Raw genomic sequence first — 23,340 nt, forward strand, 5'->3', positions numbered from 1 at the left:
GCCATTATGACAGTTGTACTGTAGTTCTGCTCCTCAGTGTTCTAGGCCATTATGACAGTTGTACTGTAGTCCTGCTCCTCAGTGTTCTAGGCCATTATGACAGTTGTACTGTAGTTCTGCTCCTCAGTGTTTTAGGACATTATGACAGTTGTGCTGTAGTTCTGCTCCTCAGTGTTCTGGGCCATTATGACAGCTGTATTTCAGTCCTGCTCCTCAGTGTTCTAGGCCATTATGACAGTTGTACTGTAGTTCTGCTCCTCAGTGTTCTAGGCCATTATGACAGTTGTGCTGTAGTCCTACTGTAGTTCTGCTCCTCAGTGTTCTAGGCCATTATGACAGTTGTGCTGTAGTTCTGCCCCTCAGTGTTCTAGGCCATTATGACAGTTGTACTGTAGTCCTGCTCCTCAGTGTTCTAGGCCATTATGACAGTTGTACTGTAGTTCTGCTCCTCAGTGTTTTAGGACATTATGACAGTTGTGCTGTAGTTCTGCTCCTCAGTGTTCTAGGCCATTATGACAGTTGTGCTGTAGTCCTACTGTAGTTCTGCTCCTCAGTGTTCTAGGCCATTATGACAGTTGTGCTGTAGTTCTGCCCCTCAGTGTTCTAGGCCATTATGACAGTTGTACTGTAGTCCTGCTCCTCAGTGTTCTAGGCCATTATGACAGTTGTACTGTAGTTCTGCTCCTCAGTGTTTTAGGACATTATGACAGTTGTGCTGTAGTTCTGCTCCTCAGTGTTCTGGGCCATTATGACAGTTGTACTGTAGTTCTGATCCTCAGTGTTCTAGGCCATTATGACAGTTGTACTGTAGTTCTGCTCCTCAGTGTTCTAGGCCATTATGACAGTTGTACTGTAGTCCTACTGTAGTTCTGCTCCTCAGTGTTCTAGGCCATTATGACAGTTGTACTTCAGTCCTGCTCCTCAGTGTTCTAGGCCATTATGACAGTTGTACTGTAGTTCTGCTCCTCAGTGTTCTAGGCCATTATGACAGTTGTGCTGTAGTCCTACTGTAGTTCTGCTCCTCAGTGTTCTAGGCCATTATGACAGTTGTACTGTAGTTCTGCTCCTCAGTGTTCTAGGCCATTATGACAGTTGTACTGTAGTTCTGCTCCTCAGTGTTCTAGGCCATTATGACAGTTGTACTGTAGTTCTGCTCCTCAGTGTTCTAGGCCATTATGACAGTTGTACTGTAGTTCTGCTCCTCAGTGTTCTGGGCCATTATGACAGTTGTACTGTAGTCCTGCTCCTCAGTGTTCTAGGCCATTATGACAGTTGTACTGTAGTTCTGCTCCTCAGTGTTTTAGGACATTATGACAGTTGTGCTGTAGTTCTGCTCCTCAGTGTTCTGGGCCATTATGACAGCTGTACTTCAGTCCTGCTCCTCAGTGTTCTAGGCCATTATGACAGTTGTACTGTAGTTCTGCTCCTCAGTGTTCTAGGCCATTATGACAGTTGTGCTGTAGTCCTACTGTAGTTCTGCTCCTCAGTGTTCTAGGCCATTATGACAGTTGTGCTGCAGTTCTGCCCCTCAGTGTTCTAGGCCATTATGACAGTTGTACTGTAGTTCTGCTTCTCAGTGTTCTATGCCATTATGACAGTTGTACTGTAGTTCTGCTCCTCAGTGTTCTGGGCCATTATGACAGTTGTACTGTAGTCCTGCTCCTCAGTGTTCTAGGCCATTATGACAGTTGTACTGTAGTTCTGCTCCTCAGTGTTTTAGGACATTATGACAGTTGTGCTGTAGTTCTGCTCCTCAGTGTTCTGGGCCATTATGACAGCTGTACTTCAGTCCTGCTCCTCAGTGTTCTAGGCCATTATGACAGTTGTGCTGTAGTCCTACTGTAGTTCTGCTCCTCAGTGTTCTAGGCCATTATGACAGTTGTGCTGTTGTTCTGCCCCTCAGTGTTCTAGGCCATTATGACAGTTGTACTGTAGTCCTACTGTAGTTCTGCTCCTCAGTGTTCTAGGCCATTATGACAGTTGTGCTGTAGTCCCACTGTAGTTCTGCTCCTCAGTGTTCTAGGCCATTATGACAGTTGTACTGTAGTTCTGCTCCTCAGTGTTCTGGGCCATTATGACAGTTGTACTGTAGTCCTGCTCCTCAGTGTTCTAGGCCATTATGACAGTTGTACTGTAGTTCTGCTCCTCAGTGTTCTAGGACATTATGACAGTTGTGCTGTAGTTCTGCTCCTCAGTGTTCTGGGCCATTATGACAGTTGTACTGTAGTCCTGCTTCTCTGTATTCTAGGCCATTATGAGAGTTGTGCTGTAGTTCTGCCCCTCAGTGTTCTAGGCCATTATGACAGTTGTGCTGTAGTCCTGCTCCTCAGTGTTCTAGGCCATTATGACAGTTGTACTGTAGTTCTGCTCCTCAGTGTTTTAGGACATTATGACAGTTGTGCTGTAGTTCTGCTCCTCAGTGTTCTAGGCCATTATGACAGTTGTGCTGTAGTCCTACTGTAGTTCTGCTCCTCAGTGTTCTAGGCCATTATGACAGTTGTGCTGTAGTTCTGCCCCTCAGTGTTCTAGGCCATTATGACAGTTGTACTGTAGTCCTGCTCCTCAGTGTTCTAGGCCATTATGACAGTTGTACTGTAGTTCTGCTCCTCAGTGTTTTAGGACATTATGACAGTTGTGCTGTAGTTCTGCTCCTCAGTGTTCTGGGCCATTATGACAGTTGTACTGTAGTTCTGATCCTCAGTGTTCTAGGCCATTATGACAGTTGTACTGTAGTTCTGCTCCTCAGTGTTCTAGGCCATTATGACAGTTGTACTGTAGTCCTACTGTAGTTCTGCTCCTCAGTGTTCTAGGCCATTATGACAGTTGTACTTCAGTCCTGCTCCTCATTGTTCTAGGCCATTATGACAGTTGTACTGTAGTTCTGCTCCTCAGTGTTCTAGGCCATTATGACAGTTGTGCTGTAGTCCTACTGTAGTTCTGCTCCTCAGTGTTCTAGGCCATTATGACAGTTGTACTGTAGTTCTGCTCCTCAGTGTTCTAGGCCATTATGACAGTTGTACTGTAGTTCTGCTCCTCAGTGTTCTAGGCCATTATGACAGTTGTACTGTAGTTCTGCTCCTCAGTGTTCTAGGCCATTATGACAGTTGTACTGTAGTTCTGCTCCTCAGTGTTCTGGGCCATTATGACAGTTGTACTGTAGTCCTGCTCCTCAGTGTTCTAGGCCATTATGACAGTTGTACTGTAGTTCTGCTCCTCAGTGTTTTAGGACATTATGACAGTTGTGCTGTAGTTCTGCTCCTCAGTGTTCTGGGCCATTATGACAGCTGTACTTCAGTCCTGCTCCTCAGTGTTCTAGGCCATTATGACAGTTGTACTGTAGTTCTGCTCCTCAGTGTTCTAGGCCATTATGACAGTTGTGCTGTAGTCCTACTGTAGTTCTGCTCCTCAGTGTTCTAGGCCATTATGACAGTTGTGCTGCAGTTCTGCCCCTCAGTGTTCTAGGCCATTATGACAGTTGTACTGTAGTTCTGCTTCTCAGTGTTCTATGCCATTATGACAGTTGTACTGTAGTTCTGCTCCTCAGTGTTCTGGGCCATTATGACAGTTGTACTGTAGTCCTGCTCCTCAGTGTTCTAGGCCATTATGACAGTTGTACTGTAGTTCTGCTCCTCAGTGTTTTAGGACATTATGACAGTTGTGCTGTAGTTCTGCTCCTCAGTGTTCTGGGCCATTATGACAGCTGTACTTCAGTCCTGCTCCTCAGTGTTCTAGGCCATTATGACAGTTGTGCTGTAGTCCTACTGTAGTTCTGCTCCTCAGTGTTCTAGGCCATTATGACAGTTGTGCTGTTGTTCTGCCCCTCAGTGTTCTAGGCCATTATGACAGTTGTACTGTAGTCCTACTGTAGTTCTGCTCCTCAGTGTTCTAGGCCATTATGACAGTTGTGCTGTAGTCCCACTGTAGTTCTGCTCCTCAGTGTTCTAGGCCATTATGACAGTTGTACTGTAGTTCTGCTCCTCAGTGTTCTGGGCCATTATGACAGTTGTACTGTAGTCCTGCTCCTCAGTGTTCTAGGCCATTATGACAGTTGTACTGTAGTTCTGCTCCTCAGTGTTCTAGGACATTATGACAGTTGTGCTGTAGTTCTGCTCCTCAGTGTTCTGGGCCATTATGACAGTTGTACTGTAGTCCTGCTTCTCTGTATTCTAGGCCATTATGAGAGTTGTGCTGTAGTTCTGCCCCTCAGTGTTCTAGGCCATTATGACAGTTGTGCTGTAGTCCTGCTCCTCAGTGTTCTAGGCCATTATGACAGTTGTACTGTAGTTCTGCTCCTCAGTGTTCTGGGCCATTATGCCAGTTGTACTGTAGTCCTGCTCCTCAGTGTTCTGGGTCATTATGACAGTTGTACTGTAGTCCTACTGTAGTTCTGCCACTCAGTGTTCTAGGCCATTATTACAGTTGTGCTGTAGTTCTGCTCCTCAGTGTTCTGGGCCATTATGACAGTTGTGCTGTAGTTCTGCTCCTCAGTGTTCTAGGCCATTATGACAGTTGTACTGTAGTTCTGCTCCTCAGTGTTCTAGGCCATTATGACAGTTGTACTGTAGTCCTGCTCCTCAGTGTTCTAGGCCATTATGACAGTTGTACTGTAGTTCTGCTCCTCAGTGTTTTAGGACATTATGACAGTTGTGCTGTAGTTCTGCTCCTCAGTGTTCTGGGCCATTATGACAGCTGTACTTCAGTCCTGCTCCTCAGTGTTCTAGGCCATTATGACAGTTGTACTGTAGTTCTGCTCCTCAGTGTTTTAGGACATTATGACAGTTGTGCTGTAATTCTGCTTCTCAGTGTTCTAGGCCATTATGAGAGTTGTGCTGTAGTTCTGCCCCTCAGTGTTCTAGGCCATTATGACAGTTGTGCTGTAGTCCTGCTCCTCAGTGTTCTAGGCCATTATGACAGTTGTACTGTAGTTCTGCTCCTCAGTGTTCTGGGCCATTATGACAGTTGTACTGTAGTCCTGCTCCTCAGTGTTCTAGGCCATTATGACAGTTGTACTGTAGTTCTGCTCCTCAGTGTTCTAGGACATTATGACAGTTGTGCTGTAGTTCTGCTCCTCAGTGTTCTGGGCCATTATGACAGTTGTACTGTAGTCCTGCTTCTCAGTATTCTAGGCCATTATGAGAGTTGTGCTGTAGTTCTGCCCCTCAGTGTTCTAGGCCATTATGACAGTTGTGCTGTAGTCCTGCTCCTCAGTGTTCTAGGCCATTATGACAGTTGTACTGTAGTTCTGCTCCTCAGTGTTCTGGGCCATTATGCCAGTTGTACTGTAGTCCTGCTCCTCAGTGTTCTGGGTCATTATGACAGTTGTACTGTAGTCCTACTGTAGTTCTGCCCCTCAGTGTTCTGGGCCATTATGACAGTTGTACTGTAGTCCTGCTCCTCAGTGTTCTAGGCCATTATAACAGTTGTACTGTAGTTCTGCTCCTCAGTGTTCTAGGCCATTATGACAGTTGTGCAGTAGTCCTACTGTAGTTCTGCTCCTCAGTGTTCTAGGCCATTATGACAGTTGTACTGTAGTTCTGCTCCTCAGTGTTCTAGGCCATTATGACAGTTGTACTGTAGTTCTGCTCCTCAGTGTTCTAGGCCATTATGACAGTTGTACTGTAGTTCTGCTCCTCAGTGTTTTAGGACATTATGACAGTTGTGGTGTAGTTCTGCTCCTCAGTGTTCTGGGCCATTATGACAGTTGTACTGTAGTCCTGATCCTCAGTGTTCTAGGCCATTATGACAGTTGTACTGTAGTCCTGCTCCTCAGTGTTCTAGGCCATAATGACAGTTGTACTGTAGTTCTGCTCCTCAGTGTTCTAGGCCATTATGACAGTTGTACTGTAGTCCTGCTCCTCAGTGTTCTAGGCCATTATTACAGTTGTGCTGTAGTTCTGCTCCTCAGTGTTCTGGGCCATTATGACAGTTGTGCTGTAGTCCTGCTCCTCAGTGTTCTAGGCCATTATGACAGTTGTACTGTAGTTCTGCTCCTCAGTGTTCTAGGCCATTATGACAGTTGTACTGTAGTCCTGCTCCTCAGTGTTCTAGGCCATTATGACAGTTGTACTGTAGTTCTGCTCCTCAGTGTTTTAGGACATTATGACAGTTGTGCTGTAGTTCTGCTCCTCAGTGTTCTGGGCCATTATGACAGCTGTACTTCAGTCCTGCTCCTCAGTGTTCTAGGCCATTATGACAGTTGTACTGTAGTTCTGCTCCTCAGTGTTCTAGGCCATTATGACAGTTGTGCTGTAGTCCTACTGTAGTTCTGCTCCTCAGTGTTCTAGGCCATTATGACAGTTGTGCTGTAGTTCTGCCCCTCAGTGCTCTAGGCCATTATGACAGTTGTACTGTAGTCCTGCTCCTCAGTGTTCTAGGCCATTATGACAGTTGTACTGTAGTTCTGCTCCTCAGTGTTTTAGGACATTATGACAGTTGTGCTGTAGTTCTGCTCCTCAGTGTTCTGGGCCATTATGACAGTTGTACTTCAGTCCTGCTCCTCAGTGTTCTAGGCCATTATGACAGTTGTACTGTAGTTCTGCTCCTCAGTGTTCTAGGCCATTATGACAGTTGTGCTGTAGTCCTACTGTAGTTCTGCTCCTCAGTGTTCTAGGCCATTATGACAGTTGTGCTGTTGTTCTGCCCCTCAGTGTTCTAGGCCATTATGACAGTTGTACTGTAGTCCTACTGTAGGTCTGCTCCTCAGTGTTCTAGGCCATTTTGACAGTTGTGCTGTAGTCCCACTGTAGTTCTGCTCCTCAGTGTTCTATGCCATTATGACAGTTGTACTGTAGTCCTGCTCCTCAGTGTTCTAGGCCATTATGACAGTTGTACTGTAGTTCTGCTCCTCAGTGTTCTAGGACATTATGACAGTTGTGCTGTAGTTCTGCTCCTCAGTGTTCTGGGCCATTATGACAGTTGTACTGTAGTCCTGCTTCTCAGTGTTCTAGGCCATTATGAGAGTTGTGCTGTAGTTCTGCCCCTCAGTGTTCTAGGCCATTATGACAGTTGTGCTGTAGTCCTGCTCCTCAGTGTTCTAGGCCATTATGACAGTTGTACTTTAGTTCTGCTCCTCAGTGTTCTGGGCCATTATGCCAGTTGTACTGTAGTCCTGCTCCTCAGTGTTCTGGGTCATTATGACAGTTGTACTGTAGACCTACTGTAGTTCTGCCCCTCAGTGTTCTGGGCCATTATGACAGTTGTACTGTAGTCCTGCTCCTCAGTGTTCTAGGCCATTATGACAGTTGTACTGTAGTTCTGCTCCTCAGTGTTCTAGGCCATTATGACAGTTGTGCAGTAGTCCTACTGTAGTTCTGCTCCTCAGTGTTCTAGGCCATTATGACAGTTGTACTGTAGTTCTGCTCCTCAGTGTTCTAGGCCATTATGACAGTTGTACTGTAGTTCTGCTCCTCAGTGTTCTAGGCCATTATGACAGTTGTACTGTAGTTCTGCTCCTCAGTGTTCTAGGCCATTATGACAGTTGTATTGTAGTTCTGCTCCTCAGTGTTCTGGGCCATTATGACAGTTGTACTGTAGTTCTACTCCTCAGTGTTCTAGGCCCTTATGACAGTTGTACTGTAGTTCTGCTCCTCAGTGTTCTAGACCATTATGACAGTTGTACTGTAGTCCTGCTCCTCAGTGTTCTAGGCCATTATGACAGTTGTACTGTAGTTCTGCTCCTCAGTGTTTTAGGACATTATGACAGTTGTGCTGTAGTTCTGCTCCTCAGTGTTCTGGGCCATTATGACAGTTGTACTGTAGTCCTGATCCTCAGTGTTCTAGGCCATTATGACAGTTGTACTGTAGTCCTGCTCCTCAGTGTTCTAGGCCATAATGACAGTTGTACTGTAGTTCTGCTCCTCAGTGTTCTAGGCCATTATGACAGTTGTACTGTAGTCCTGCTCCTCAGTGTTCTAGGCCATTATTACAGTTGTGCTGTAGTTCTGCTCCTCAGTGTTCTGGGCCATTATGACAGTTGTGCTGTAGTTCTGCTCCTCAGTGTTCTAGGCCATTATGACAGTTGTACTGTAGTTCTGCTCCTCAGTGTTCTAGGCCATTATGACAGTTGTACTGTAGTCCTGCTCCTCAGTGTTCTAGGCCATTATGACAGTTGTACTGTAGTTCTGCTCCTCAGTGTTTTAGGACATTATGACAGTTGTGCTGTAGTTCTGCTCCTCAGTGTTCTGGGCCATTATGACAGCTGTACTGTAGTTCTGCTCCTCAGTGTTTTAGGACATTATGACAGTTGTGCTGTAGTTCTGCTCCTCAGTGTTCTGGGCCATTATGACAGTTGTACTGTAGTCCTGCTCCTCAGTGTTCTAGGCCATTATTACAGTTGTGCTGTAGTTCTGCTCCTCAGTGTTCTGGGCCATTATGACAGTTGTGCTGTAGTTCTGCTCCTCAGTGTTCTAGGCCATTATGACAGTTGTACTGTAGTTCTGCTCCTCAGTGTTCTAGGCCATTATGACAGTTGTACTGTAGTCCTGCTCCTCAGTGTTCTAGGCCATTATGACAGTTGTACTGTAGTTCTGCTCCTCAGTGTTTTAGGACATTATGACAGTTGTGCTGTAGTTCTGCTCCTCAGTGTTCTGGGCCATTATGACAGCTGTACTTCAGTCCTGCTCCTCAGTGTTCTAGGCCATTATGACAGTTGTACTGTAGTTCTGCTCCTCAGTGTTCTAGGCCATTATGACAGTTGTGCTGTAGTCCTACTGTAGTTCTGCTCCTCAGTGTTCTAGGCCATTATGACAGTTGTGCTGTAGTTCTGCCCCTCAGTGTTCTAGGCCATTATGACAGTTGTACTGTAGTCCTGCTCCTCAGTGTTCTAGGCCATTATGACAGTTGTACTGTAGTTCTGCTCCTCAGTGTTTTAGGACATTATGACAGTTGTGCTGTAATTCTGCTTCTCAGTGTTCTAGGCCATTATGAGAGTTGTGCTGTAGTTCTGCCCCTCAGTGTTCTAGGCCATTATGACAGTTGTGCTGTAGTCCTGCTCCTCAGTGTTCTAGGCCATTATGACAGTTGTACTGTAGTTCTGCTCCTCAGTGTTCTGGGCCATTATGACAGTTGTACTGTAGTCCTGCTCCTCAGTGTTCTAGGCCATTATGACAGTTGTACTGTAGTTCTGCTCCTCAGTGTTCTAGGACATTATGACAGTTGTGCTGTAGTTCTGCTCCTCAGTGTTCTGGGCCATTATGACAGTTGTACTGTAGTCCTGCTTCTCAGTATTCTAGGCCATTATGAGAGTTGTGCTGTAGTTCTGCCCCTCAGTGTTCTAGGCCATTATGACAGTTGTGCTGTAGTCCTGCTCCTCAGTGTTCTAGGCCATTATGACAGTTGTACTGTAGTTCTGCTCCTCAGTGTTCTGGGCCATTATGCCAGTTGTACTGTAGTCCTGCTCCTCAGTGTTCTGGGTCATTATGACAGTTGTACTGTAGTCCTACTGTAGTTCTGCCCCTCAGTGTTCTGGGCCATTATGACAGTTGTACTGTAGTCCTGCTCCTCAGTGTTCTAGGCCATTATGACAGTTGTACTGTAGTTCTGCTCCTCAGTGTTCTAGGCCATTATGACAGTTGTGCAGTAGTCCTACTGTAGTTCTGCTCCTCAGTGTTCTAGGCCATTATGACAGTTGTACTGTAGTTCTGCTCCTCAGTGTTCTAGGCCATTATGACAGTTGTACTGTAGTTCTGCTCCTCAGTGTTCTAGGCCATTATGACAGTTGTACTGTAGTTCTGCTCCTCAGTGTTCTAGGCCATTACGACAGTTGTATTGTAGTTCTGCTCCTCAGTGTTCTGGGCCATTATGACAGTTGTACTGTAGTTTTACTCCTCAGTGTTCTAGGCCCTTATGACAGTTGTACTGTAGTTCTGCTCCTCAGTGTTCTAGACCATTATGACAGTTGTACTGTAGTCCTGCTCCTCAGTGTTCTAGGCCATTATGACAGTTGTACTGTAGTTCTGCTCCTCAGTGTTTTAGGACATTATGACAGTTGTGCTGTAGTTATGCTCCTCAGTGTTCTGGGCCATTATGACAGTTGTACTGTAGTCCTGATCCTCAGTGTTCTAGGCCATTATGACAGTTGTACTGTAGTCCTGCTCCTCAGTGTTCTAGGCCATAATGACAGTTGTACTGTAGTTCTGCTCCTCAGTGTTCTAGGCCATTATGACAGTTGTACTGTAGTCCTGCTCCTCAGTGTTCTAGGCCATTATTACAGTTGTGCTGTAGTTCTGCTCCTCAGTGTTCTGGGCCATTATGACAGTTGTGCTGTAGTTCTGCTCCTCAGTGTTCTAGGCCATTATGACAGTTGTACTGTAGTTCTGCTCCTCAGTGTTCTAGGCCATTATGACAGTTGTACTGTAGTCCTGCTCCTCAGTGTTCTAGGCCATTATGACAGCTGTACTTCAGTCCTGCTCCTCAGTGTTCTAGGCCATTATGACAGTTGTACTGTAGTTCTGCTCCTCAGTGTTCTAGGCCATTATGACAGTTGTGCTGTAGTTCTGCCCCTCAGTGTTCTAGGCCATTATGACAGTTGTACTGTAGTCCTGCTCCTCAGTGTTCTAGGCCATTATGACAGTTGTACTGTAGTTCTGCTCCTCAGTGTTTTAGGACATTATGACAGTTGTGCTGTAATTCTGCTTCTCAGTGTTCTAGGCCATTATGAGAGTTGTGCTGTAGTTCTGCCCCTCAGTGTTCTAGGCCATTATGACAGTTGTGCTGTAGTCCTGCTCCTCAGTGTTCTAGGCCATTATGACAGTTGTACTGTAGTTCTGCTCCTCAGTGTTCTGGGCCATTATGACAGTTGTACTGTAGTCCTGCTCCTCAGTGTTCTAGGCCATTATGACAGTTGTACTGTAGTTCTGCTCCTCAGTGTTCTAGGACATTATGACAGTTGTGCTGTAGTTCTGCTCCTCAGTGTTCTGGGCCATTATGACAGTTGTACTGTAGTCCTGCTTCTCAGTATTCTAGGCCATTATGAGAGTTGTGCTGTAGTTCTGCCCCTCAGTGTTCTAGGCCATTATGACAGTTGTGCTGTAGTCCTGCTCCTCAGTGTTCTAGGCCATTATGCCAGTTGTACTGTAGTCCTGCTCCTCAGTGTTCTGGGTCATTATGACAGTTGTACTGTAGTCCTACTGTAGTTCTGCCCCTCAGTGTTCTGGGCCATTATGACAGTTGTACTGTAGTCCTGCTCCTCAGTGTTCTAGGCCATTATGACAGTTGTACTGTAGTTCTGCTCCTCAGTGTTCTAGGCCATTATGACAGTTGTGCAGTAGTCCTACTGTAGTTCTGCTCCTCAGTGTTCTAGGCCATTATGACAGTTGTACTGTAGTTCTGCTCCTCAGTGTTCTAGGCCATTATGACAGTTGTACTGTAGTTCTGCTCCTCAGTGTTCTAGGCCATTATGACAGTTGTACTGTAGTTCTGCTCCTCAGTGTTCTAGGCCATTATGACAGTTGTATTGTAGTTCTGCTCCTCAGTGTTCTGGGCCATTATGACAGTTGTACTGTAGTTTTACTCCTCAGTGTTCTAGGCCCTTATGACAGTTGTACTGTAGTTCTGCTCCTCAGTGTTCTAGACCATTATGACAGTTGTACTGTAGTCCTGCTCCTCAGTGTTCTAGGCCATTATGACAGTTGTACTGTAGTTCTGCTCCTCAGTGTTTTAGGACATTATGACAGTTGTGCTGTAGTTATGCTCCTCAGTGTTCTGGGCCATTATGACAGTTGTACTGTAGTCCTGATCCTCAGTGTTCTAGGCCATTATGACAGTTGTACTGTAGTCCTGCTCCTCAGTGTTCTAGGCCATAATGACAGTTGTACTGTAGTTCTGCTCCTCAGTGTTCTAGGCCATTATGACAGTTGTACTGTAGTCCTGCTCCTCAGTGTTCTAGGCCATTATTACAGTTGTGCTGTAGTTCTGCTCCTCAGTGTTCTGGGCCATTATGACAGTTGTGCTGTAGTTCTGCTCCTCAGTGTTCTAGGCCATTATGACAGTTGTACTGTAGTTCTGCTCCTCAGTGTTCTAGGCCATTATGACAGTTGTACTGTAGTCCTGCTCCTCAGTGTTCTAGGCCATTATGACAGCTGTTCTTCAGTCCTGCTCCTCAGTGTTCTAGGCCATTATGACAGTTGTACTGTAGTTCTGCTCCTCAGTGTTCTAGGCCATTATGACAGTTGTGCTGTAGTCCTACTGTAGTTCTGCTCCTCAGTGTTCTAGGCCATTATGACAGTTGTACTGTAGTTCTGCCCCTCAGTGTTCTAGGCCATTATGACAGTTGTGCTGTAGTTCTGCCCCTCAGTGTTCTTGGCCATTATGACAGTTGTGCTGTAGTTCTGCTCCTCAGTGTTCGGGGCCATTATGACAGTTGTACTGTAGTTCTGCTCCTCAGTGTTCTAGGCCATTATGACAGTTGTGCTGTAGTCCTACTGTAGTTCTGCTCCTCAGTGTTCTAGGCCATTATGACAGTTGTGCTGTTGTTCTGCCCCTCAGTGTTCTAGGCCATTATGACAGTTGTACTGTAGTCCTACTGTAGGTCTGCTCCTCAGTGTTCTAGGCCATTTTGACAGTTGTGCTGTAGTCCCACTGTAGTTCTGCTCCTCAGTGTTCTATGCCATTATGACAGTTGTGCTGTAGTTCTGCCCCTCAGTGTTCTAGGCCATTATGACAGTTGTGCTGTAGTTCTGCCCCTCAGTGTTCTTGGCCATTATGACAGTTGTGCTGTAGTTCTGCTCCTCAGTGTTCGGGGCCATTATGACAGTTGTACTGTAATTCTGCTTCTCAGTGTTCTAGGCCATTATGAGAGTTGTGCTGTAGTTCTGCCCCTCAGTGTTCTAGGCCATTATGACAGTTGTGCTGTAGTCCTGCTCCTCAGTGTTCTAGGCCATTATGACAGTTGTACTGTAGTTCTGCTCCTCAGTGTTCTGGGCCATTATGACAGTTGTACTGTAGTCCTGCTCCTCAGTGTTCTAGGCCATTATGACAGTTGTACTGTAGTTCTGCTCCTCAGTGTTCTAGGACATTATGACAGTTGTGCTGTAGTTCTGCTCCTCAGTGTTCTGGGCCATTATGACAGTTGTACTGTAGTCCTGCTTCTCAGTGTTCTAGGCCATTATGAGAGTTGTGCTGTAGTTCTGCCCCTCAGTGTTCTAGGCCATTATGACAGTTGTGCTGTAGTCCTGCTCCTCAGTGTTCTAGGCCATTATGACAGTTGTACTGTAGTTCTGCTCCTCAGTGTTCTGGGCCATTATGCCAGTTGTACTGTAGTCCTGCTCCTCAGTGTTCTGGGTCATTATGACAGTTGTACTGTAGTCCTGCTCCTCAGTGTTCTAGGCCATTATGACAGTTGTACTGTAGTTCTGCTCCTCAGTGTTCTAGGCCATTATGACAGTTGTGCAGTAGTCCTACTGTAGTTCTGCTCCTCAGTGTTCTAGGCCATTATGACAGTTGTACTGTAGTTCTGCTCCTCAGTGTTCTAGGCCATTATGACAGTTGTACTGTAGTTCTGCTCCTCAGTGTTCTAGGCCATTATGACAGTTGTACTGTAGATCTGCTTCTCAGTGTTCTAGGCCATTATGACAGTTGTACTGTAGTTCTGCTCCTCAGTGTTCTAGGTCATTATGAAAATTGTATTGTAGTTCTGCTCCTCAGTGTTCTAGGCCATTATGACAGTTGTATTGTAGTTCTGCTCCTCAGTGTTCTGGGCCATTATGACAGTTGTACTGTAGTTCTACTCCTCAGTGTTCTAGGCCCTTATGACAGTTGTACTGTAGTTCTGCTCCTCAGTGTTCTAGACCATTATGACAGTTGTACTGTAGTCCTGCTCCTCAGTGTTCTAGGCCATTATGACAGTTGTACTGTAGTCCTGCTCCTCAGTGTTCTAGGCCATAATGACAGTTGTACTGTAGTTCTGCTCCTCAGTGTTCTAGGCCATTATGACAGTTGTACTGTAGTCCTGCTCCTCAGTGTTCTAGGCCATTATTACAGTTGTGCTGTAGTTCTGCTCCTCAGTGTTCTGGGCCATTATGACAGTTGAGCTGTAGTTCTGCTCCTCAGTGTTCTAGGCCATTATGACAGTTGTACTGTAGTTCTGCTCCTCAGTGTTCTAGGCCATTATGACAGTTGTACTGTAGTCCTGCTCCTCAGTGTTCTAGGCCATTATGACAATTGTATTGTAGTTCTGCTCCTCAGTGTTCCAGGCCATTATGACAGTTGTACTGTAGTTCTGCTCCTCAGTGATCTGGGCCATTATGACAGTTGTACTGTAGTTCTGCTCCTCAGTGTTCTAGGCCATTATGACAGTTGTACTGTAGTCCTGCTCCTCAGTGTTCTGGGCCATTATGATAGTTGTACTGTAGTCCTGCTCCTCAGTGTTCTGGGCCATTATGACAGATGTACTGTAGTCCTGCTCCTCAGTGTTCTGGGCCATTATGATAGTTGTACTGTAGTCCTGCTCCTCAGTGTTCTGGGCCATTATGGCAGTTGTACTGTAGTTCTGCTCCTAAGTGTTCTGGGCCATTATGACAGTTGTACTGTAGTTCTGCTCCTCAGTGTTCTAGGCCATTATGACAGTTGTACTGTAGTTCTGCTCCTCAGTGTTTTAGGACATTATGACAGTTGTGCTGTAGTTCTGCTCCTCAGTGTTCTGGGCCATTATGACAGCTGTACTTCAGTCCTGCTCCTCAGTGTTCTAGGCCATTATGACAATTGTACTGTAGTTCTGCTCCTCAGTGTTCTAGGCCATTATGACAGTTGTGCTGTAGTCCTACTGTAGTTCTGCTCCTCAGTGTTCTAGGCCATTATGACAGTTGTGCTGTAGTTCTGCCCCTCAGTGTTCTAGGCCATTATGACAGTTGTACTGTAGTCCTGATCCTCAGTGTTCTAGGCCATTATGACAGTTGTACTGTAGTTCTGCTCCTCAGTGTTTTAGGACATTATGACAGTTGTGCTGTAGTTCTGCTCCTCAGTGTTCTGGGCCATTATGACAGTTGTACTTCAGTCCTGCTCCTCAGTGTTCTAGGCCATTATGACAGTTGTACTGTAGTTCTGCTCCTCAGTGTTCTAGGCCATTATGACAGTTGTGCTGTAGTCCTACTGTAGTTCTGCTCCTCAGTGTTCTAGGCCATTATGACAGTTGTGCTGTTGTTCTGCCCCTCAGTGTTCTAGGCCATTATGACAGTTGTACTGTAGTCCTACTGTAGGTCTGCTCCTCAGTGTTCTAGGCCATTTTGACAGTTGTGCTGTAGTCCCACTGTAGTTCTGCTCCTCAGTGTTCTATGCCATTATGACAGTTGTGCTGTAGTTCTGCCCCTCAGTGTTCTAGGCCAATATGACAGTTGTGCTGTAGTTCTGCCCCTCAGTGTTCTAGGCCATTATGACAGTTGTGCTGTAGTCCTGCTCCTCAGTGTTCTAGGCCATTATGACAGTTGTACTGTAGTTCTGCTCCTCAGTGTTCTGGGCCATTATGACAGTTGTACTGTAGTCCTGCTCCGCAGTGTTCTAGGCCATTATGACAGTTGTACTGTAGTTCTGCTCCTCAGTGTTCTAGGACATTATGACAGTTGTGCTGTAGTTCTGCTCCTCAGTGTTCTGGGCCATTATGACAGTTGTACTGTAGTCCTGCTTCTCAGTGTTCTAGGCCATTATGAGAGTTGTGCTGTAGTTCTGCCCCTCAGTGTTCTAGGCCATTATGACAGTTGTGCTGTAGTCCTGCTCCTCAGTGTTCTAGGCCATTATGACAGTTGTACTGTAGTTCTGCTCCTCAGTGTTCTGGGCCATTATGCCAGTTGTACTGTAGTCCTGCTCCTCAGTGTTCTGGGTCATTATGGCAGTTGTACTGTAGTCCTGCTCCTCAGTGTTCTAGGCCATTATGACAGTTGTACTGTAGTTCTGCTCCTCAGTGTTCTAGGCCATTATGACAGTTGTGCAGTAGTCCTACTGTAGTTCTGCTCCTCAGTGTTCTAGGCCATTATGACAGTTGTACTGTAGTTCTGCTCCTCAGTGTTCTAGGCCATTATGACAGTTGTACTGTAGTTCTGCTCCTCAGTGTTCTAGGCCATTATGACAGTTGTACTGTAGATCTGCTTCTCAGTGTTCTAGGCCATTATGACAGTTGTACTGTAGTTCTGCTCCTCAGTGTTCTAGGTCATTATGAAAATTGTATTGTAGTTCTGCTCCTCAGTGTTCTAGGCCATTATGACAGTTGTATTGTAGTTCTACTCCTCAGTGTTCTGGGCCATTATGACAGTTGTACTGTAGTTCTACTCCTCAGTGTTCTAGGCCCTTATGACAGTTGTACTGTAGTTCTGCTCCTCAGTGTTCTAGGCCATAATGACAGTTGTACTGTAGTTCTGCTCCTCAGTGTTCTAGGCCATTATGACAGTTGTACTGTAGTCCTGCTCCTCAGTGTTCTAGGCCATTATTACAGTTGTGCTGTAGTTCTGCTCCTCAGTGTTCTGGGCCATTATGACAGTTGAGCTGTAGTTCTGCTCCTCAGTGTTCTAGGCCATTATGACAGTTGTACTGTAGTTCTGCTCCTCAGTGTTCTAGGCCATTATGACAGTTGTACTGTAGTCCTGCTCCTCAGTGTTCTAGGCCATTATGACAATTGTATTGTAGTTCTGCTCCTCAGTGTTCTAGGCCATTATGACAGTTGTACTGTAGTTCTGCTCCTCAGTGATCTGGGCCATTATGACAGTTGTACTGTAGTTCTGCTCCTCAGTGTTCTAGGCCATTATGACAGTTGTACTGTAGTCCTGCTCCTCAGTGTTCTGGGCCATTATGATAGTTGTACTGTAGTCCTGCTCCTCAGTGTTCTGGGCCATTATGACAGATGTACTGTAGTCCTGCTCCTCAGTGTTCTGGGCCATTATGATAGTTGTACTGTAGTCCTGCTCCTCAGTGTTCTGGGCCATTATGGCAGTTGTACTGTAGTTCTGCTCCTAAGTGTTCTGGGCCATTATGACAGTTGTACTGTAGTTCTGCTCCTCAGTGTTCTAGGCCATTATGACAGTTGTACTGTAGTCCTACTGTAGTTCTGCTCCTCGGTGTTCTGGGCCATTATGACAGTTGTACTGTAGTCCTGCTCCTAAGTTTTCTGGGCCATTATGACAGTTGTACTGTAGTTCTGCTCCTCAGTGTTCTAGGCCATTATGACAGTTGTACTGTAGTCCTGCTCCTCAGTGTTCTAGGCCATTATGACAGTTGTACTGTAGTTCTGCTCCTCAGTGTTTTAGGACATTATGACAGTTGTGCTGTAGTTCTGCTCCTCAGTGTTCTGGGCCATTATGACAGCTGTACTTCAGTCCTGCTCCTCAGTGTTCTAGGCCATTATGACAGTTGTACTGTAGTTCTGCTCCTCAGTGTTCTAGGCCATTATGACAGTTGTGCTGTAGTCCTACTGTAGTTCTGCTCCTCAGTGTTCTAGGCCATTATGACAGTTGTGCTGTAGTTCTGCCCCTCAGTGTTCTAGGCCATTATGACAGTTGTACTGTAGTCCTGCTCCTCAGTGTTCTAGGCCATTATGACAGTTGTACTGTAGTTCTGCTCCTCAGTGTTTTAGGACATTATGACAGTTGTGCTGTAGTTCTGCTCCTCAGTGTTCTGGGCCATTATGACAGTTGTACTTCAGTCCTGCTCCTCAGTGTTCTAGGCCATTATGACAGTTGTACTGTAGTTCTGCTCCTCAGTGTTCTAGGCCATTATGACAGTTGTGCTGTAGTCCTACTGTAGTTCTGCTCCTCAGTGTTCTAGGCCATTATGACAGTTGTGCTGTTGTTCTGCCCCTCAGTGTTCTAGGCCATTATGACAGTTGTACTGTAGTCCTACTGTAGTTCTGCTCCTCAGTGTTCTAGGCCATTATGACAGTTGTGCTGTAGTCCCACTGTAGTTCTGCTCCTCAGTGTTCTATGCCATTATGACAGTTGTGCTGTAGTTCTGCCCCTCAGTGTTCTAGGCCATTATGACAGTTGTACTGTAGTTCTGCCCCTCAGTGTTCTAGGCCATTATGACAGTTGTGCTGTAGTTCTGCCCCTCAGTGTTCTAGGCCATTATGACAGTTGTACTGTAGTTCTGCTCCTCAGTGTTCTAGGCCATTATGACAGTTGTGCTGTAGTCCTACTGTAGTTCTGCTCCTCAGTGTTCTAGGCCATTATGACAGTTGTACTGTAGTTCTGCTCATCAGTGTTCTAGGCCATTATGACAGTTGTGCTGTAGTCCTACTGTAGTTCTGCTCCTCAGTGTTCTAGGCCATTATGACAGTTGTGCTGTTGTTCTGCCCCTCAGTGTTCTAGGCCATTATGACAGTTGTACTGTAGTCCTACTGTAGTTCTGCTCCTCAGTGTTCTAGGCCATTATGACAGTTGTGCTGTAGTCCCACTGTAGTTCTGCTCCTCAGTGTTCTATGCCATTATGACAGTTGTGCTGTAGTTCTGCCCCTCAGTGTTCTAGGCCATTATGACAGTTGTACTGTAGTTCTGCCCCTCAGTGTTCTAGGCCATTATGACAGTTGTGCTGTAGTTCTGCCCCTCAGTGTTCTAGGCCATTATGACAGTTGTGCTGTAGTTCTGCTCCTCAGTGTTCGTGGCCATTATGACAGTTGTGCTGTAATTCTGCTTCTCAGTGTTCTAGGGCATTATGAGAGTTGTGCTGTAGTTCTGCCCCTCAGTGTTCTAGGCCATTATGACAGTTGTGCTGTAGTTCTGCTCCTCAGTGTTCTAGGCCATTATGACAGTTGTACTGTAGTTCTGCTCCTCAGTGTTCTGGGCCATTATGACAGTTGTACTGTAGTCCTGCTCCTCAGTGTTCTAGGCCATTATGACAGTTGTACTGTAGTTCTGCTCCTCAGTGTTCTAGGCCATTATGACAGTTGTGCTGTAGTTCTGCTCCTCAGTGTTCTAGGCCATTATGACAGTTGTACTGTAGTTCTGCTCCTCAGTGTTCTAGGCCATTATGACAGTTGTACTGTAGTTCTGCTCCTCAGTGTTCTAGGCCATTATGACAGTTGTACTGTAGATCTGCTTCTCAGTGTTCTAGGCCATTATGACAGTTGTACTGTAGTTCTGCTCCTCAGTGTTCTGGGCCATTATGACAGTTGTATTGTAGTTCTGCTCCTCAGTGTTCTGGGCCATTATGACAGTTGTACTGTAGTTCTACTCCTCAGTGTTCTAGAACCTTATGACAGTTGTACTGTAGTTCTGCTCCTCAGTGTTCTAGACCATTATGACAGTTGTATTGTAGTTCTGCTCCTCAGTGTTCTAGGCCATTATGACAGTTGTACTGTAGTTCTGCTCCTCAGTGTTCTAGACCATTATTACAGTTGTATTGTAGTTCTACTCCTCAGTGTTCTAGGCCCTTATGACAGTTGTACTTTAGTTCTGCTCCTCAGTGTTCTAGACCATTATGACAGTTGTATTGTAGTTCTGCCCCTCAGTGTTCTAGGCCATTATGACAGTTGTACTGTAGTTCTGCTCCTCAGTGTTCTGGGCCATTATGACAGTTGTACTGTAGTTCTACTCCTCAGTGTTCTAGGCCCTTATGACAGTTGTACTGTAGTTCTGCTCCTCAGTGTTCTAGACCATTATGACAGTTGTACTGTAGTCCTGCTCCTCAGTGTTCTAGGCCATTATGACAGTTGTACTGTAGTTCTGCTCCTCAGTGTTTTAGGACATTATGACAGTTGTGCTGTAGTTCTGCTCCTCAGTGTTCTGGGCCATTATGACAGTTGTACTGTAGTCCTGATCCTCAGTGTTCTAGGCCATTATGACAGTTGTACTGTAGTCCTGCTCCTCAGTGTTCTAGGCCATTATGACAGTTGTACTGTAGTTCTGCTCCTCAGTGTTTTAGGACATTATGACAGTTGTGCTGTAGTTCTGCTCCTCAGTGTTCTGGGCCATTATGACAGTTGTACTGTAGTCCTGATCCTCAGTGTTCTAGGCCATTATGACAGTTGTACTGTAGTCCTGCTCCTCAGTGTTCTAGGCCATAATGACAGTTGTACTGTAGTTCTGCTCCTCAGTGTTCTAGGCCATTATGACAGTTGTACTGTAGTCCTGCTCCTCAGTGTTCTAGGCCATTATGATAGTTGTGCTGTAGTTCTGCTCCTCAGTGTTCTGGGCAATTATGACAGTTGTACTGTAGTCCTGCTCCTCAGTGTTCTAGGCCATTATGACAGTTGTACTGTAGTCCTACTGTAGTTCTGCTCCTCGGTGTTCTGGGCCATTATGACAGTTGTACTGTAGTCCTGCTCCTAAGTTTTCTGGGCCATTATGACAGTTGTACTGTAGTTCTGCTCCTCAGTGTTCTAGGCCATTATGACAGTTGTACTGTAGTCCTACTGTAGTTCTGCTCCTCAGTGTTCTGGGCCATTATGACAGTTGTACTGTAGTCCTGCTCCTCAGTGTTCTAGGCCATTATGACAGTTGTACTGTAGTTCTGCTCCTCAGTGTTCTAGGACATTATGACAGTTGTACTGTAGTCCTGCTCCTCAATGTTCTAGGCCATTATGACAGTTGTACTGTAGTTCTGCTCCTCAGTGTTCTGGGCAATTATGACAGTTGTGCTGTAGTTCTGCTCCTCAGTGTTCTGGGCCATTATGACAGTTGTACTGTAGTTCTGCCCCTCAGTGTTCGGGGCCATTATGACATCACATCATAATGTCTTCATCTCTCCCTGATTCTCTCTCTGTCCTCTACCTGTCATTTATTCCCCTCATTCTCAATGAGTCTCTCTCCCCTCCTCTTCTTTAACTCTCATTATATAGTTCTATCCCCTTCAGTATCACAGTATCAGTCAGTTACCTACAGGGGTGAAAATACCTCACTTTGGGCCTAGATACCTACAGGGGTGATGATACTTCACTTTGGGCCTAGATACCTACAGGGGAAAAGATACTTCACTTTGGGCATAGATACCAACAGGGGTGATGATACTTCACTTTGGGCCTAGATACCTACAGGGAAAAGATTCTTCACTTTGAGCCTAGATACCTACAGAGGTGAAGATTCTTCACTTTGAGCCTAGATACCTACAGGGGTGAAGATACTTTACTTTGGGCCTAGATACCTACAGGGGTGAAGATACTTCACTTTGGGCCTAGATACCTACAGGGGTGAAGATACTTCACTTTGGGCCTAGATACCAACAGGGGTGAAGATACTTCACTTTGGGCCTAGATACCTACAGGGGTGAAGATACTTCACTTTGGGCCTAGATACCTACAGGGGTGAAGATACTTCACTTTGGGCCTAGATACCTACAAGAAAAATGGCAGAGCTTTCTCTTTCTTTCTCTTTCTCTCTATTTCTTTCTCTCTCTCCTCTCTCTTTCGTTCTCTCTCTCTCTCTGTGTCTCTCTCTCTCTACACCCCCCTCTCTTTTCTCTGCCCTCTCTCATCCCCTCTCTTCTCTGTGTCATCCTCTCTCTCTCTCATCTCACTTCTCTCCCCTCTCTCATCGCCCTCTCTTCTCTATCTTTCTCTTTCATCCTCTCTCTCTCTCCTCTCTCCCCTCTGTCATCACCCTCTCTCTCTCTCTCTCTCTCTCTCTCTCTCTCTCTCTCTCTCTCTCTCTCTCTCCCCTCTCTCATCGCCCTCTCTTCTTTTTCTCTCTCTCTCTCTCTCTCTCTCTCTTATCCTCTCTCTCTCTCTCTCTTATCCTCTCTCTATCTTCTCTCTCCCTTCTCTCATCGCCCTCTCTTCTCTATCTCTCTCTGTAGAAGTATCGTTACCAGGATGAGGAGACTCCGTCTCTGGACCACAGCCCTGCCCACATGACCTCTAGACGCAGCGGAGAGTTCAACCAATCACAGCTGGACGGATACACACACCTTGCACCCATCACGGTACACACACACACACGTTACACACACACGGTACAGACACACCCACCCTGATATGTGTGTGTCTCTGTAATGTGAGTTATAACAGTGAGTTAGCGCCCCAGTGTGTTGGTAAACATTAACTACGGCTGTGTGTGTTTCAGAACCATGGACAGCTACCAGACAAACAGACCTATATGTGTATGAGAATAAGGGTGGGGGAGGAGGTTGGCTGTGTGTGTATTACCCTGAGGTAGTAAGCACCTCCATCTGCTGAGAGAGAGAGGTAGAGAGAGAGAGAGGTAGAGAGGGAGAGAGAGAGGTAGAGAGAGAGAGAGAGAGAGAGAGAGAGAGAGAGAGGGGGGGGTAGAGAGAGAGAGAGGTAGAGAGAGAGCGAGATAGAGAGGTAGAGAGGGAGAGGTAGAGAGAGAGAGGTAGAGAGAGAGAGGTAGAGAGAGAAAGAAAGAGAGAGAGAGACAGATGTAGAGGTAGAGAGAGAGAGGGAGAGAGAAAGCGAGGTAGAGAGAGAGCGTTTGAGAGAGAGGTAGAGAGAGCGAGAGAGAGAGAGAGAGAGAGAGAGAGAGAGAGAGAGAGAGAGGGGGGGGTAGAGAGAGAGAGAGGTAGAGAGAGCGAGATAGAGAGGTAGAGAGGGAGAGGTAGAGAGAGAGAGGTAGAGAGAGTGGTAGAGAGAGGTAGAGAGAGAGAGGTAGAGAGAGAGAGGTAGAGAGAGAGAGAAAGAGAGAGAGAGAGAGACAGATGTAGAGAGAGAGGTAGAGAGAGAGAGGGAGAGAGAAAGCGAGGTAGAGAGAGAGCGTTTGAGAGAGAGGTAGAGAGAGCGAGAGAGAGAGAGAGAGAGAGAGAGAGAGAGAGAGAGAGAGAGAGAGAGAGAGAGAAGAATGTGTCTCTTCTAGGAATCTCATGTGTTAATGAATACAGATACACACATAGATACAGATACACACAAACATGAATTAATCTTTTAGCTGAACTATTACCATAGCAACCATGAGGATGTTGGTGACCAGGCAACAGTGCTACCCAGTGAGGGTTTCTGGGAGAGAAGGAAAGAGGGAGGAAAAGAAGAGAGAGAAGAGGTGAATGATGGGGAGAAACAAAATGGTGACATGTAAAGATGAAGTGGCTGCTTCCCACTGAGTGTACGTATGAGCAGTGCATGTGTGTGTGTGTGCCCAGCAAACCAAAATTGGTTCTGTGAAAGTTACAAGAACATCCGTTAGGTCATAAAACAAAAACCGTTCAGTCGTGGTGAGGATTATATGATTTTTGTATAAAACATTTGCCTGAACGTTCCTAGAACACATGTAATCTGTTCTTTAATGGTTCCCAGAACGTCTCATTATGTTGTGGGAACAGTCTGGTGAGAACGATGTGGGTACATCACAAAATATATGTTCCCAAAACACAAAAACTGACCAATTGTGACGATAATTCTACAAGGTTTATTTTAGGATGCAAAAAACATTCAGTTTATGTTACAAGAGCATCCTTAGAACACATTTAATCTGTTCTATAAAG

General features: G+C 45.8%; 1 protein-coding gene across 4 annotated transcripts in view; it reads left to right on the forward strand.

Moving 5' to 3' along the window:
* The window catches only part of LOC139417050 (disks large homolog 4-like), a 180,671-nt gene that overhangs the window by 93,029 nt on the left and 64,302 nt on the right, over window positions 1-23,340 (forward strand). For 3 of the 4 annotated variants that reach the window (XM_071166291.1, XM_071166292.1, XM_071166294.1), the window contains one exon: window positions 21,703-21,828. The exons of the other annotated variant lie outside the window; for it this stretch is intronic. In XM_071166291.1, the coding sequence (XP_071022392.1) occupies window positions 21,703-21,828 (126 nt within the window). The remainder of the gene's footprint in view (window positions 1-21,702; window positions 21,829-23,340) is intronic. 4 annotated transcript variants of the gene reach the window in all.

This window comes from Oncorhynchus clarkii, chromosome 9 (genome assembly GCF_045791955.1).
Source record: "Oncorhynchus clarkii lewisi isolate Uvic-CL-2024 chromosome 9, UVic_Ocla_1.0, whole genome shotgun sequence".
Taxonomy (NCBI): Eukaryota; Metazoa; Chordata; class Actinopteri; order Salmoniformes; family Salmonidae; genus Oncorhynchus; species Oncorhynchus clarkii.